The following is a 15,363-nucleotide window of genomic DNA, read 5'->3' as shown; positions in this document are numbered from 1 at the left end:
GAAGTTATGTATCAGGGCCCCTTCATTCAGCCCAATGCCCCCTTCTCCCACCCCATCTCCCACCATCTGTGCAGTAAAGGGGTAATTAGTGGAAATTACTGATCCAGGTCCTACATGCTGAGCGGTTGATATAATACCCCCTACCACCCACGGGACATCAAAGCTTCCCCCACCCCTACCGATGGATGATCGGTAGGGACCCCAATACATTGCTATGGGGTCTACACTACTGTTGACGCCCCTGTATGTATATATATATATATATATATATATATATATATATATATATATATGTAGGTATATGTATGTATGTATATATATATATATATATTATTATTTATATACATTTGTTCTATTATAATACTTTAACTGACCCGGCATATACTGGGTCACCTAAGTGTCCATCTCCGTGCTTTGCTCTGCCCCCTTCTGAAAATCCTGCGTTTGCCCCTGGCTGTGGTTCTAATTGTCCATGCTTTTTATGATTGGCAGCCACCAGCACTGGTTTTATGGCGGGAAAACAACACTAATGGCGCTTTACTCCGTGTAGTTAAAAGAGTCCTAAGAACCAGTTGTTTTGAAGATAAAGAAACCGCTATGAGAGTATAAAGATCTTTTCTCTTGCGAGTACGGTATGCAGCCTTCCTACACCCCCTAGTGTTCGGCACGGACGGTGGTTCTATAAAAGAAGCCTTTACACACGGGTGCTCATGATTTAATTTGTGAGTTCAGTACGACTTTATTCACTATTCCCTTCATTCACTATATTTATTGAAATTTGAAGAATCTGACACTATTTTTTTTGTTGTTATTCTTTTCTATATGAACATCACCTTAATTGTGCACTATCACCTACTACACCGAGTCAACCGCCATCAGTGTTGTTTTCCAGCCATAGTAGTCTTCATAGGAGGCATTTCCAGTGATCCTCCGTCGACTTTGAGGCAGCACGGACTCCTTGATTGCGCCTTGGGACATTCTTTTTCTCTTGACCACACTGGTTTTGCCTATCACTTTGGGCATAAATAATTTGTTTTGGTCGTTTACCCCCAACCCGAGACACCCTTGCAAACATCCAGAGACACCCCAGGATGCCTAGGCACACAGGGCCTTATTCTAGTTCACTCTTTCTGACAAAATCCTTCTTAGATGGACAAAACCATGTGCACTGCAGGGGGGCAGATATAAAATGTGCAGAGATAATTAGATTTGGGTGAGTTATTTTGTTTCTGTGCAGGGTAAATACTGGCTGATTAATTTTTACACTGCAATATAGATCTCACTTTGAAGTAAAACCCCACCCAAATCTAATTCTCTCTCTCTCTAAGTAACATCTGCCCCACCTGCAGTGCACATGGTTTTGTCCATCTAAGAAGGATTTTGTCAGAAAGACTAAACTAGAATAAGGCCCACAGTTTGGGAACCACTGAACTAGCCAATTTCAACAGATAAAACACATTCTCGTACTGTGTTTATATTGATACAACTGTTTGTGCTTTGTGTACTGACATAGTGTCCTGTATAATGACTTATGCAGTTATGTTTATGTCACCTGATCTCTGAGGAGTTGTCTGCTGGAAGGCGGTGTGTAGGGCCAGCCCGGCATCATAAAACACTCCTGGGGCATTAGCACCGCTCCCCGGTGTACAGCCGATGTCGTACTTATCCACGGAGTCCCAAACCTTGGACGGTAAGAAGGACACATGAGATCTCACACACACACACATGTACTGTATATCTCTCACACATTTCTAAAGCACTAAGTTTTTTGAGGCACAGGTAATTTGTGAACATGTTTTTCTTATTACTATACAATAAAAATCAATACCTCTCACACATACTGTAACTACGCACCTTGCTCTGGGAGATCTTAAACTTCTTGTTCAGCACATAGACACCTTTGTCCACTGCCACCAGCCCCACGCTGGCCTTGTGATCCGCTCTCAGTCTCAGTTTCATAGATGCGCCAGGGGCCTGTATCGCATTGTCCTTGTCCTTCTCTCCGCGCAACTCCAGCTGTGTGACGCAATCGCTATGTATTAGGGTATCAATGATCTCATGCATGCATGCAGCAACACTGCATTTGTTGTTGTTTTTTCAATACTTCATGGCACAATACACATTTGCATTTTCTTTTATTATTAAAATGTCATGGCCTTAATAACTGAACTAGTTTTGTATTTCTGGGGATGGGTCAGATTTTTTAGACTTTTTTTTTTTATGCTGCTCAAATGAATATTGTAGAAAATAATAGAAAAGGCCCAAATTTGAAAAGAAGACACAACTCCTTTAGCACTCACTAAATGAGTTATGTCCTGCTTTCGGTATTGAGTGTTTGCCAATGCTTGTACAACAGGATGCGTTCAGTACCCCGGCGGTTCTGGCTACAACTGGGAGGAGGAATCCCAACCCCAATGCTGATGCTGGTGCCAGAATACAGGATGCCAGTCGGAAGCGGTAGCGTCAGGCAAAGGCAAGGGGGTTAGGTTTAGGCAGTCGGGGGGAATTTAGGGTTAGGCTGCAGGGGGGTTAAGGTTAGCCTGCGGAAGGGGTCAAGGTTAGGAACTTAAAAGGGGGTTTAGGTTTAGGCACTTAGAAGGGGGGGGGGGGTTAAATTTAGGTCCTTAGAAGGGAGGTTAGGTTTAGGCGGCAGGATGCAGGGATTAGAGTTAGGCATTAGAATGGAGGCCATGGGTCATGTTGTGGGGGTGTGGAGGATTAGAGTTAGGCTGCAGGAGCTACGGTTAGGCTGTGGGACAGTTAAGGTTCAGTCCTAATGGGGAGGGTTGAGCTGCAGGGGTAGTGTCAGGCACTACCGGTGGTGGGTTAAGGGTAGGCTGCAGGAAGGGAGGGTTAAGGTTAAGCTGCAGGAAGGGATGGTTAGGGCTAATGGTGTAGAGGAAGTCAGTAAGTATATTTAACAAGCCCTCTTCAGGATTTTGTTGAGTCAGTCCTCTGATTGCCAGCATCCCTAGTGTTGGGCCCTTCGTACTGTAGTGTTGATGTAGTGACCTTATAGGATAATATTCCACACTCAATACGCAATGTTTTCTTCTTCTACTTTTAGTTAAAACCCTTACTAGGAACTTCTATTTTGATGCGACCTACTACCTCCAACGGGGTGTGCCATGGGCAGCAATGTGGCACCTGATTTTGCTACTGCCTACATGTTTACCGTTGAATGAAGATTATTTACATAGACTCCAAGTTTTGCAGATGGATTGATCTTATACCCGCCGCCATATTGATGACTTGTTACTAATTAAGGCGGGCACTCAAAAAGAGTTTGCAGGAGAATATGGCAGCTGTAAGCCAGATTAATGTGATTATTACATTTTAGTTTCACTGCAGCACCTCCTCAATCCATTATTTAGATCCCCCTCATTAAAATGATAGAAGCCTCTCACAGTTTTTAAGGGGCAGGAACAGGGGAGTTTTAAGAGAGGAGAGTTCCTGTGTGCCCCCACCTGTCTGAAAGCGAGTAGATGCTGTCATTATGCCAGAGCCTACAGCACATGCACCGGTCGCAGGGAACAAGGAGCACTAAATAGCTAAGAACAGGGCACCACTGATGTGACTGTGGAACTTCATTTACTGTATTCAGGCTCCTATTGGGACAGGACAATCTGCCCCTTCTTTTCTACAAGCTGCATGCTTCATATTCTTCTTTGCAATCATCTAAGGAGACCTAAAATGTAACCATTAATTATCCACCTCTCTATGGCCCTTATTCTGGTTGGTGCGGAAATATCCGCGTGCGTTCGTGCCGCCGATGTTTTGTGTCTGCGCATGTGCAGCGGCGTCTCTGCGCATGTGCGAGCGGGGCGTACGGCCAAATCCCGCATAAAATGTGAACACTCCGAACAGGGGGTGGAGAGGGGCGTGAAGGGCTATTTGGGCTCATTACCATATGCATACGCCCCGCGTTTCATGGGCGTTCCCATGCAAACGCTGGGCGTACGTATGGTAATGCGGCCGTGACGCACGTGTAGGGGGCGGACATATGACATCGCCGGATGTCAGCTGCCCGCCCAGATCCCTGCTTTTGCACGGAAAAATGTCCGTGTGGTCTGAGGTTGCGGGAGCTGGTGGACCACTCGGTCCTGCATTCGATGGTCTGCGACCATCGAATGATGGGGGAGGTTCCCTGAGATGGAGGGGGTGTATTCCATGAAAAATACACGTGCGGTCCGTTCGGACAGCTTCTTACCGCGTACGGACGGAGTTGGCGATCCGTATGGAAGGCGGGGTTTCGCACGCACGGTCCTGGCCGCATATTCGGATCCGGCCGCACCGATCAGAATAAGGGCCTATATTATGTATATTTAGCAAAAACAATTTTTTTAATGTGTTGAACATGCTTTATGATTTCACTTAAACTTTATGACTCTAGAGCATATTATAGTTTATTATTTAATAAATTACAGGTTGAGTATCCCTTATCGGAAATGCTCGCGACTACAAGCATTTTGATTCAGAATTTTCTTTTCATACTCACTTGATCCCCTGGCGGTGCCCCAACAGTCCCCTGGCATCCACACCAACCTCCAGATTCCTCTTCAGTGGCACCCTCGGTCACAAGGATGCATTAGCGCTGGTGCGTCGGTGATGTCACCGGCACACCTACGCAATGCATCCTTGGGACTGGGGATACCACTGAAGAGAAGTCCAATGGCCGCCGTGGACACCGGGGGAGGAGTATAAAAAAAACTGAATTATTCGGATATGGGATATGCGGATAAGGGATACCCAACCTGTAAAACATTGTATTGATGTGTTGGTATATAATTTTATATCAGCCTTGTTTTATGTAAATTAGCGCAGAGATTACAAATATATTGAAGTTATTATTGACACTTTTGTAACGTTATCTTAGAATGCTCTCACAGGCATCCTAGAACTCTGCAGCGTCTAATTATTATTACCTACCAGGTGACACTAGTTTGATCTTATAGCAACGCCTAAATTAATCTTTTTTAGTTAGACACTTAGGGGGATATTCTATGTCTGCCGAAAATCCAACAGTGGAAATATCAGCAGTTAAGGTATTCAATCCCGGATGGGACTCTCCTGCTACAGACCCGCGTCCCTGTGGAGCCGAGTCTGTACTCTCGGAAACGGCTGTGGATTGTTGAATTTGCAGCCGTTTTTTGACAAAACTACAGATGAATTCCATCTGTTGAGTTACTGTCGGAAGAACCGAAAATGTCCCAGGATTCCGACGTTCGGACAGTCGGAATCCCGGCTTGAATGACCCTTAAACTGTACAATAATTGGCCCGATCACCTGATCAGCCTTCAGTATCAATTGTTGACCATCGCTGAAATAATCTGGCTCACTACAAATACTTTAATCATCTCTCACCGTCCCCATACAGGTATCTTCCACATCAATCCAGACAGAGTCGGCCACGACTTCACGCCCTGCTCCCGTGGTCACAACATAATAAGCCACAATGCGGAATGATGGGATGAAGTCACCGGTTATTGGAAGCAACAGGGTCACCAGATTTTGATCTCTGAACCTCTCCTGTGTGCCCACTTTCATTATTCTGCCTTTGTTCAGGATCTGTATAAAGAAAATACATTTTCATATTAGTGTACAGTGTACTAACACATAGAAATACAGGTAAAGACACTTAGGGGGTTATTCTGGTTCACTCTTTCTGACAAAATCCTTCTTAGATGGCCAAAACCATGTGCACTGCAGGTGGGGCAGATGTAACTTGTGCAGAAAGAATTCAATTTGGGTGAGTTATTTTGTTTCTGTGCAGGGAAAATACGGACTGCTTTATTTTTACACTGCAATATAGATCTCACTTTGAAGTAAAACCCCACCCAAATCTAACTCTCTGCACATGTTACATCTGCCCCACCTGCAGTGCACATGGTTTTGTCCATCTAAGAAGGAATTTGTCAGTAAGAGTGAACCAAAATAACCCCCTAAGCGCTTATCAGTTCCTGGACTATGTGCACAGGCGTATCTATATTTGGTACAGGGTGTGCCCAATGGCAGCAGCTTATCATATGCGATCATAAAGCAATGCAAATGAAAGAGGAAGTGCATACCACCCCTTGTCTGCATAACACCCCCTGCCTGCATACCACCCCCTATCTGCATACCACTGCCTGTCTGCATAACACTCCCTGCCTGCATGCCACCCCCTGTCTGCATAACACTCCCTGCCTGCATACTGCCCCCTACCTGCATACCACACCTTCCTATACACACCCCCTGCTTGCATAAATCCCCCTGCTTGCATACCACCCCCTGCCTGCATACCACACCTGCCTATACACACCCCCTGCTTGCATAAATCCCCCTGCCTGCATACCACCCCCTGCTTGCATAACACCCCCTGTCTCATACTTCCCCCTGTCTGCATACTGCCCCCTGCCTGCATACCACACCTGCCTATACACACCCCCTGCTTGCATAAATCCCCCTGCCTGCATAACACCCCCTGCCTGCATACCACACCTGCCTATACACACCCCCTGCTTGCATAAATCCCCCTGCCTGCATACCACCCCCTGCTTGCATAACACCCCCTGTCTGCATACTGCCCCCTGTCTGCATACTGCCCCCTGCCTGCATACCACCAACTGCCTATACACACCTCCTGTCTGCATAACACCCCCTGTCTGCATACCACCGCCTGCTTGCATACCTCCCCCTGCTTGCATAACACCCCCTGCCTGCATACTGTCCCCTGCCTGCATACCACCACCTGTCTGCATAACACCCCCTCCCTGCATAACACCTCCTACCTGCATACCACCTACTGACTGCATACCACCTCCTGCCTGCATACTCCCCACCACCTGCCTATACACACCCCCTGCTTGCATAAATCCCCCTGCCTGCATACCACCCCCTGTCTTCATAACACCCCCTGCCTGCATACCACCCATGCCTGCACACCTTCTCCTACTTGTCCCAAATAGTAGAGGAACCAAGTACAAGCAGAACTATACTGGACCTAGTAGTAACAAATAATGTAGAGATAATATCAAATATTATGGAAAGGGAGCACTACTGCTATCCAAGCTTCTCCCGGAGAGGAGTGAAGATAAGTAGGTAGGTGTGATTTGGGGGTGCTCATTGACAGTAGACATAGCAACAGTGCTCAATGTCTTGACGCAGCAACAAAGGCCAAAAGAGCCGTCTTTTCCATTGGGCTCTGTAGAAGCGCTGTAGAACCTGGGGTGTGGTGGGAGGTTGTCGCTCCATGGCTACGCTCTGTGGTGTCTCCCCTCGGGTCTTCTCATGCACCGGGGGAGCGCTCCGGTCTCTCTCCCTCCCTCCCCGGCTTGTGGCCATCTGCCGCGGGAGGAGCTGTGCGGGCCCAGCAGCGCTGGCGGCCCGGCCACGCTACTGATGTGCGAGCACCTGACCATGTGCACGGTGGGGATCCGGCATGCCCCGTACCGGGCGGTGGAGGAGACCAGGTTCCATGCCCTGGGGGCAGACTTCCAGCATGCACTGACCCAGCTGGGGGTGGCGGCGGGCCAGGCGCCGGAGACCAGAGTCTGAGGAAAATCTGCACCATCGGTGAGGACATGGGGGGGGGGGGGGGGGGTTATTCAGTATGTACTGCAGCTATGGGAACTACAAGTCCCAGCATCATACACGGGGTGGGGGCCCCAGTGAATTGTTTTGCCCAGAGGCCTGATCTGCTGTTAAGATGGCCCTGAAGGCCAATGAAGTATTAGCATGCATAAAAAGGGGCATAGAGGTGAGGGAAGTCAGTGTAATTTTGCCACTATATAAATCATTGTTACAGCCTCATATTTAATACAGTGTACAGATCTGGGCACCACTTCATAAAAAGGCATCTTGGGCCAGATGCACTATGCTTCAAAAGTGATAAAATGGAGAGTGATAAACAGCCAGCCAATCAGCTCCAACATACAGACTGTGTTTGAAAAATGTCAGGCAGGAACTGATTGGTTGGTTATCACTCTCTATTTTATCACGCGCAAGTGATAAATAGCATGCAATTTATCAATGCAACCCCCAAGGAGCTGCAGGGTGGCGGCAGACACCGGTGAGGGGACAAGAGAGCCGGGCGGAGAGAACCAGGCAGTCGGGCAGGGGAATCTTATGTGCAGCCGGTCCGACCTCCTGATTCTGATCTAATGCGTACGGAACCGCGCATTGGGTCAGGCGGGATGTCTGCATGTGAGATTCATCTGAATCGGTTGAAATCGTGCTCAAATAGCATAGTATATGGGTGCCTTTACACTGCAATTTGGATTTCAGTTTGCACACACATCTCCAAATCTAACTCTCTCTGCACATTTTACATCTACCCCACCTGCAGTGCTGCATGGTTTTGACCAGTTGCATGTTTTTTCTTCGATAACAAAGCTGAAACACGTGTTGCATGCTTGAAACCAAAATGTGCTGCATTGCTTAGTACATCTAATCCAGGTGCAGATTAACAGAATAGGGGTCCTGTGTGATCCACACTTATCTATGTACATGTCTCCCAAACATACTTTCCTACTTTTGAAAACTAGTTTCAGGGAGATTATAGTTGGTAGTAAAATATTGCACAGCGCCCCATTGAGGGGGCGTATCATGCTCCACCCAAAGGGCATGTCTAATTCCATATATGGAGAGATTGTGAAAAGAGATTGTGAACGTGGCACCTAGAAGCGTGGGTGTGTACTGCTACATCTGAGAGGAATCTTTTAAAATGACTTATATCCAAATGTAGATGATCCCTAAAGCAGTTAGTAAGAGCTACTATACTTGATAAAGAAAAGTCACTGATATGTGTCAGGGATTGTTCATCTATTGTGTTTTACACATGGTTCCTTGTAAATGGCCACAAGACATGCATGTAGCAATGTGTTTGGTACTTGTTTCCTAGCAGGGCGCCCAGTTTCCTTACGTACAGTACACTACCGTAGTGAAATCGCATCGCATGCCACGTCATGCGATGCGTGCGATGCGATTTCAGTACCACTCCCGTTCCCTGTCATTCCCGCCCCCTGTCAGTTCCTCTCAGAATCATTCTGAGGTGATTTTCTGACAGTATTGGAAGCATCCCTCAGAGCTGCTGGTGAAGTATCGGAAGTATTGGAGATGGCTTATTTAAGTTAATTACAATTATTTGTTAACACATGTCGTCATTACTGTGTCAGCTGTATGATATTCAAGGTGTGAATGTGTTCCTAAAACACCACCACTATCCATGCCAGCCCGAAGCATGGCGAGCGCAGCGGGCCCTAAGGGGCGTCGGAACGTGTCCTCTGACCTTTTCGGAGGACACGCGGAGTTGATTTTATATAGCGTGGCGAGCGCAGCACACCACTGAGCCCAAAGCATGGCGAGTGCATCGAGGGGAACGCGGAATACATGTAAAGTATTGCATGCGATATTTCATTGTATAAGCACTCCTGTGCACTTAATATGGACATCGCATCGCACTGCACCATACACGCTGTGCGATCCGATGCGATTTCACTATGGAGAATAGCCCAGTACGCTAAAAGCGTACTGGGCGCCCTGCTAGGAAACAAGTACCATGTGTTTTATTACCAATGCTGGGAAATGGCGCTGATGATTCAATGTAAATGTATCTATCTCTCATTGCATTTTTCACTAAAATGTAACAGCTGCAAATTGTGGGCAAGGGGACATGAGGGAGATTGTTAGACTAATCAGGGAGAGAGGGAGATTGCTGCTATTTCAGGGAGTCTCCTGCAGAATGCAGGAGGGGAGGCAACTATGCTCCAAAAACATGGCACCCATTTTCCTTGTGATGTTTGACAGGGAATCCAGTACTTAAACATGGGTGCAGTGAGTGTAATTTTTGCCCCCTCGAACCAGGAGCCGGTGTGCACTACAAACACTGCAACTCTTTATAGATAATCATAAATACATAATGATGATATTTTGTGATTGTCATAATTGTAATAAAAACACTAGAAAGAATTGGGACTTTAAGCTGACTTGAAATATCTATTGCTTTTAATTATTCAAAGGTTTACCCGCAGCTCATTTGATTTTCCCCTTTTTCTCCTCCTTTCTGAATTTCGAAAAATGACTGCTTAGTGGTTATCTGTAAATAACTGTCACAGTTTCCAGACCACACAGCAGGTCACATGTTTCAGGTCACCCAACAGGTGCACAGGGAGAGTTCACCAACTGTCACTGCTTCCAGAGCACAATGGTGATGCATTGTAAATGAAAGACAGACATTTTGCTACATCACTCTGAAATGAAGCAACAAATTAAAATGCCAATATTTTTTCTGCAAATCTATGGATCAAGGCCTTTAATTTAGGCCGTACTCAGACAGCAGCATCATAGAAATATACCACTCATAAAACTTATCAATATATAGATAGGAGGAGTCGCCAATGATGTAAGATAACAAGTAATGATCTTAGTCCTTACCACATAGTTAAACTGGGTGATCTGGTTTTGAACGCCAGGTACATTGTTGCGGGTATTAAAGTTGATATTGAGATTTGTTCCTGGTTTCTGCACCCCTCCGGTGACGCTGAGATGCAGGTAATTGCCACCAATGGGCTTGTATGCAGTGGCTACCATGGTAGAAGAGGCTTGTTGGGCATCGGGTAATTTAGGATCTTTGGTTGTTACCTATAAGCAGAAGAAAGCCAGGAGTCAGGTAGAAGCCAACATACATTACCTTTTCATCACCTGGTCCTCAGAACCACATTATCCAACTGCAGTATACACTGACATCAGGGTCTATGAACTAAGCCTTGGAGCAATGCATATTGTCCCACCGGCATCTCCGGCAATATACAGAGGCGGAGTTACATACAGAGGCAGAGTTGCCCAAAGCATAACATTGGAGCGCCATCTTTGAAATAACTGATACTGATTGATTTCTTTGGGCAAATGGTTTTGTCCATTTAAGAAGGAATTTGCCAGAAGGAGTGAACCAGAATAACCACCTAAGTCCCATGAGACTTTGCACAAGAGGTCAGAGGCTGAGAGGCTTGTGCTGAGCTCTGCTTGGTGGAGCTCATCATATGCTTCTCAGGCCCATGGATGACAGCAGCAGTAGCGGGCTCATCATGAGAGGGTTTTTATTTAGAGGCCGCACTGAGCCTGTCAGATCTCCAACAGAGTAAGGTCCAGAGGGACAAACACAGGCTTTTCATGTGGTATTTTATATATATATATATCTATATATACATACATCAATTGTATCCGGCACTCCCTGATGCTGCTAAACAGAACTGCCCTGGAGCCCTCCTATGAGCAGGATACCTCCTGCCCTGGTATGTGGGAAGCAGAGACAGGTGGTAGTGAAAAAAACCAAGGGTGGTTTATTGGTGTATACAGGCAACGTTTCAGGGCTGCGCCCCTTTCTCAAGCCAAAAAGAACAAGACCAATAAACCACCCTTGGTTTTTTTCACTACCACCTGAGTGCCGCCTGTCTCTGCTTCCCATATATCTATCTATATATATAGTCCAGGTTCCCAAGGCACTTCCGTGTCAGGGATGTGAACACTCTCCTTTGAAATAATACTTCAATGTTGGTATCCATAGAAAAACGTTTTTAATCCAATAATTTAACTTGCATCATGCCCCGACGTTTCGGTCCACATCAGACCTTTATCAAGGAGCTTTGATGATGGTCATATAGAATTCAGCATAGCTCACAGATTAGCCCTCGGAACGGGGGATCAGCTACAAGAATAGCTTGTATCAAGAGTAGCTGATCCCCCGTTCCGAGGGCTAATCTGTGAGCTATGCTGAATTCTATATGACCATCATCAAAGCTCCTTGATAAAGGTCTGATGTGGACCGAAACGTCGGGGCATGATGCAAGTTAAATTATTGGATTAAAAACGTTTTTCTATGGATACCAACATTGAAGTATTATTTCAAAGGAGAGTGTTCACATCCCTGACACGGAAGTGCCTTGGGAACCTGGACTATATTTGAGGCATATGGTTATACATATTAACCTCTTTGCTGAACACCCCCAAGTTGTTTCTTTATAGTGTGAGTGCGGTCTATCCCCCTTGGCGTATCTATATATATATATATATATATATATATATATATATATATATATATATATATATATATATATATATATATATATATACAGTATGTTTATATTAATCCCCACCCCTGCAGTTACCCATTGACCAAGTTTATACTGTCTTTACTGTGTTTTGACAGTGTAATATTCTACCATGCAGTATGACAAGTGGGAGGGGGCCACCCTGTCTAAAGTGACCCCGGGCCCCCTGAAGGCTTAATCCTGCCCTGCTTTGCCATCGACGTGGACCCCTATAGGGAAACACAAAGTGTGCCGAGTGACACACTTCTGTAGTATCCGATCCATCCTGCATAACTCCCACCTGTGTTCAATCTCTGCTGTGTGTATCCAGTTCGGTTCCATCCAATCCAGCTGGCACAACTTCTCCATGTGTTCAAGAGCTCATGGGAAACCTTTTGAAATTGCATGTGCTGCTCCCTTTCTATGGAATTCTCCACCTCTCACCATCAGACTCTCTCCTACTCTACAAAACTTTAAACTGTCTCTCAAGACCCACTTTCTGTCTGCCCCTCTCCTGTAGAATGTAAGCTCTCATGAGCAGGGCCCTCTTCCCTCATGTGCTTACCCTTCTCTTCATTAGACTATCTTCTACTCCATACTAAAATGGCACTACAAATTCCCTCCTGAATCTGTCCATGGCTGAGGGATGCATTGAGCTCCCATCAGAACATTGGGCTGGGATTAAGCCATGCTTCCTACATTACCAAGGCTGAATTACCACAGAAACATAGAATTTGACGGCAGATAAGAACCACTTGGCCCATCTAGTCTGCCCCTTTTTTAAACATGTTACCTCAAACCATATTTGATCCTTATTTATTTGTAAGGATATCAATATGCCTATCCCAAGCATGTTTAAATTTTACTACTGTATTTCCCTCTACCATTTCTGATGGGAGGCTATTCCACTTTTCTACTACTCTTTCTGTGAAGTAATTCTTCCTCACATTTCCCCTGAATCTTCATCCCTCTAGTGTCAGTGCATGTCCTTGTGTTCTGTTGCTCCTCTTCCTGTGACGAATGTCTCCCACCTGTACCTTGTTAAAGCCCTTGATATATTTGCAAGTTTCTATCATGTCCCCCCCTTCCCTTCTCTGCTCCAAAGAATACATATTAAGATATTTTAGTCTTTCCTAGTACCTTTTTGTGATGTAGGCCATGCACCATTTTAGTTGCCCTTCTTTGTACAGTCTCTAATGTATTTATATCTTTCTGGAGATATGGCCTCTAGAACTGAACACAATACTCAGTACTTGTGTAGTATCACGGCTCCCACGATGGGCATCGTACAGGGAAAAATCGCATCGCATTGCATGCGATCGCATGAGATCGCATGCGATCTGATGCGATGCGATGTCATTTTTCACTGAAATTATGGACATGAGTTGAAATCATGTAAAATGCACCCCAAATGTCATTTTTCACACTGTACCACCCCCACTATCAACGCCAACCCGAAGCGTGGCGAGTGCAGCGAGACCGCGAGGGGCGGCGGTACGCGTCCTACGACCTTTTCATACCCCCACTATCCACGTCGGTGTGGAGTTGAGAATAGAAAGTGTGGCGAGCGCAGCGAGGGGACGCGGATACCTTGACAGGTATCCGTGTCCCCTCGCAGGCTTCACAGGTATACGTGTCCCCTCGCCACGCTTCGGGCTCGGTGGCTCGCTGCGCTCGCCACACTTTCTATTCTCAACTCCACACCGACGTGGATAGTGGGGGTATGAAAAGGTTGTAGGACGTGTACCGCTGCCCCTCGCGGGCTCGCTGCGCTCGCCATGCTTCGGGTTGGCGTTGATAGTGGGGGTGGTACAGTGTGAAAAATGACATTTGGGGTGCATTTTACATGATTTCAACTCATGTCCATAATTTCAGTGAAAAATGACATCGCATCGCATCAGATCGCATGCGATTTTTATCAAAAATGCATAAAAACCCGGTAAAATCGCATCGCATGCCATCGCATGCCCCTACATATGGCATGCGATGGCATGCAATGGGAGCCGTGAAGGTATACAAGTACCCAATACTCTAGATGAGGTCGTACCAATGACCTATACAGTGGCATTATTACTTCTTTCTTTCTACTCTGGATACCTCTCCCTATGCAACCAAGCATCTGACTTGCCTTCTTCATTGCTTTGTTACATTGCCTACCTGCCTTTAAGTCCCCTGAAATAGTGACACCTAGATCCCTCTCTTCCTCAGTAGTTTCCATTATAGTGCCATTTATACTATATTTAGTCTTTGGAAGTGCATGATATTGCATTTTTTTGGAATTAATCTGTAGTTGCCATGCTCTTGACCATTCCTCTAATCTACATACTGTAGATCATCAATCATTTGTTTTACCCCTCCTGGTGTGTCTACCCTGTTGCATACCTTTGTGTCATCTGCAAAAAGGCACATTTTACCCTCAATTCCATTTGCAATATCACCAATAAAGATAGTAAAAAGCACAGGTCCAAGTACAGATCCCTGGGGTACTCCACTTGTAACCTTTCCCTCCTTTGACTGTACTCTGTTTACTACAACTCTCTGTTTTCTGTCCTGCAACCACACTCTTACCCATTCAACTATCTTAAAATCCAATCCCAAGCTTTCAAGTTTATTTAACAGTCTGTGATTTGGGACAGTGTCAAAAGCCTTACTAAAGTCTAGATAAGCTACATCTACAGCCCCACCTTGATCTATTACTTTAGTCACCCAGTCAAAAAAGTCAATAAGATTTGTTTGACATGATCTTCCCCCAGTAAACCCATGCTATTTCGGATCCTGTAAATTGCTGGTTTTGAGAAATTCTACAACTCTTTCTTTTAAGAGTGTTTCCATCAATTTCCCTACTACTGATGTAAGGCTCACTGATCGATAGTTGCTTAACTCTTCCTTTCTTCCACTTTTGTGCAGTGGGACTACATTCACTGTTTTCCAGTCCTCTGGGATTACTCTAGTAGCTAGTGACTGGTTGAATAATTCTGTTATTGGTTTTATAATCTCCCCTTTAAGCTCTTTTAGTATCCTTGGATTATTCCATATGGCCCCATTGATTTATCCACTTTCAGTTTTGAGAGTTCTGTGAGGACTTTCTCCTCTGTAAATGTACTTGTTTCTCCCTCAGTTTTCTGACTATACTTGCAACTTAACTGTGGCCCCTTCCCCTCTCTTTCAGCAGTGAATACTGAGCAGAAATAATTATTAATATGATCTGCTATTACATTGTCCCCCTCAAGAAGACGTCCACTCTCTGTCTTCAGTCTAATTATTCCACTTTTTGTTTTTCTCCTTTCACTTATATACC

The 15,363-nt window shown here is 45.5% G+C and overlaps 1 protein-coding gene across 1 annotated transcript in view; it reads right to left on the bottom strand.

Moving 5' to 3' along the window:
* Nucleotides 1-15,363, bottom strand: part of LOC146075795 (venom factor-like) — a 116,271-nt gene that overhangs the window by 51,062 nt on the left and 49,846 nt on the right. The window contains exons 12-15 of the mRNA XM_083185394.1: nt 10,414-10,620; nt 5,365-5,568; nt 1,855-2,016; nt 1,553-1,682 (exon numbers count right to left, since the gene is read on the bottom strand). Of these exons, the coding sequence (XP_083041520.1) occupies nt 1,553-1,682; nt 1,855-2,016; nt 5,365-5,568; nt 10,414-10,620 (703 nt within the window). The remainder of the gene's footprint in view (nt 1-1,552; nt 1,683-1,854; nt 2,017-5,364; nt 5,569-10,413; nt 10,621-15,363) is intronic.

Source organism: Crinia signifera, chromosome 4 (genome assembly GCF_055691185.1).
Source record: "Crinia signifera chromosome 4, ASM5569118v1, whole genome shotgun sequence".
Classification (NCBI taxonomy): Eukaryota; Metazoa; Chordata; class Amphibia; order Anura; family Myobatrachidae; genus Crinia; species Crinia signifera.
This window is presented reverse-complemented; position numbering and strand designations above follow the sequence as displayed.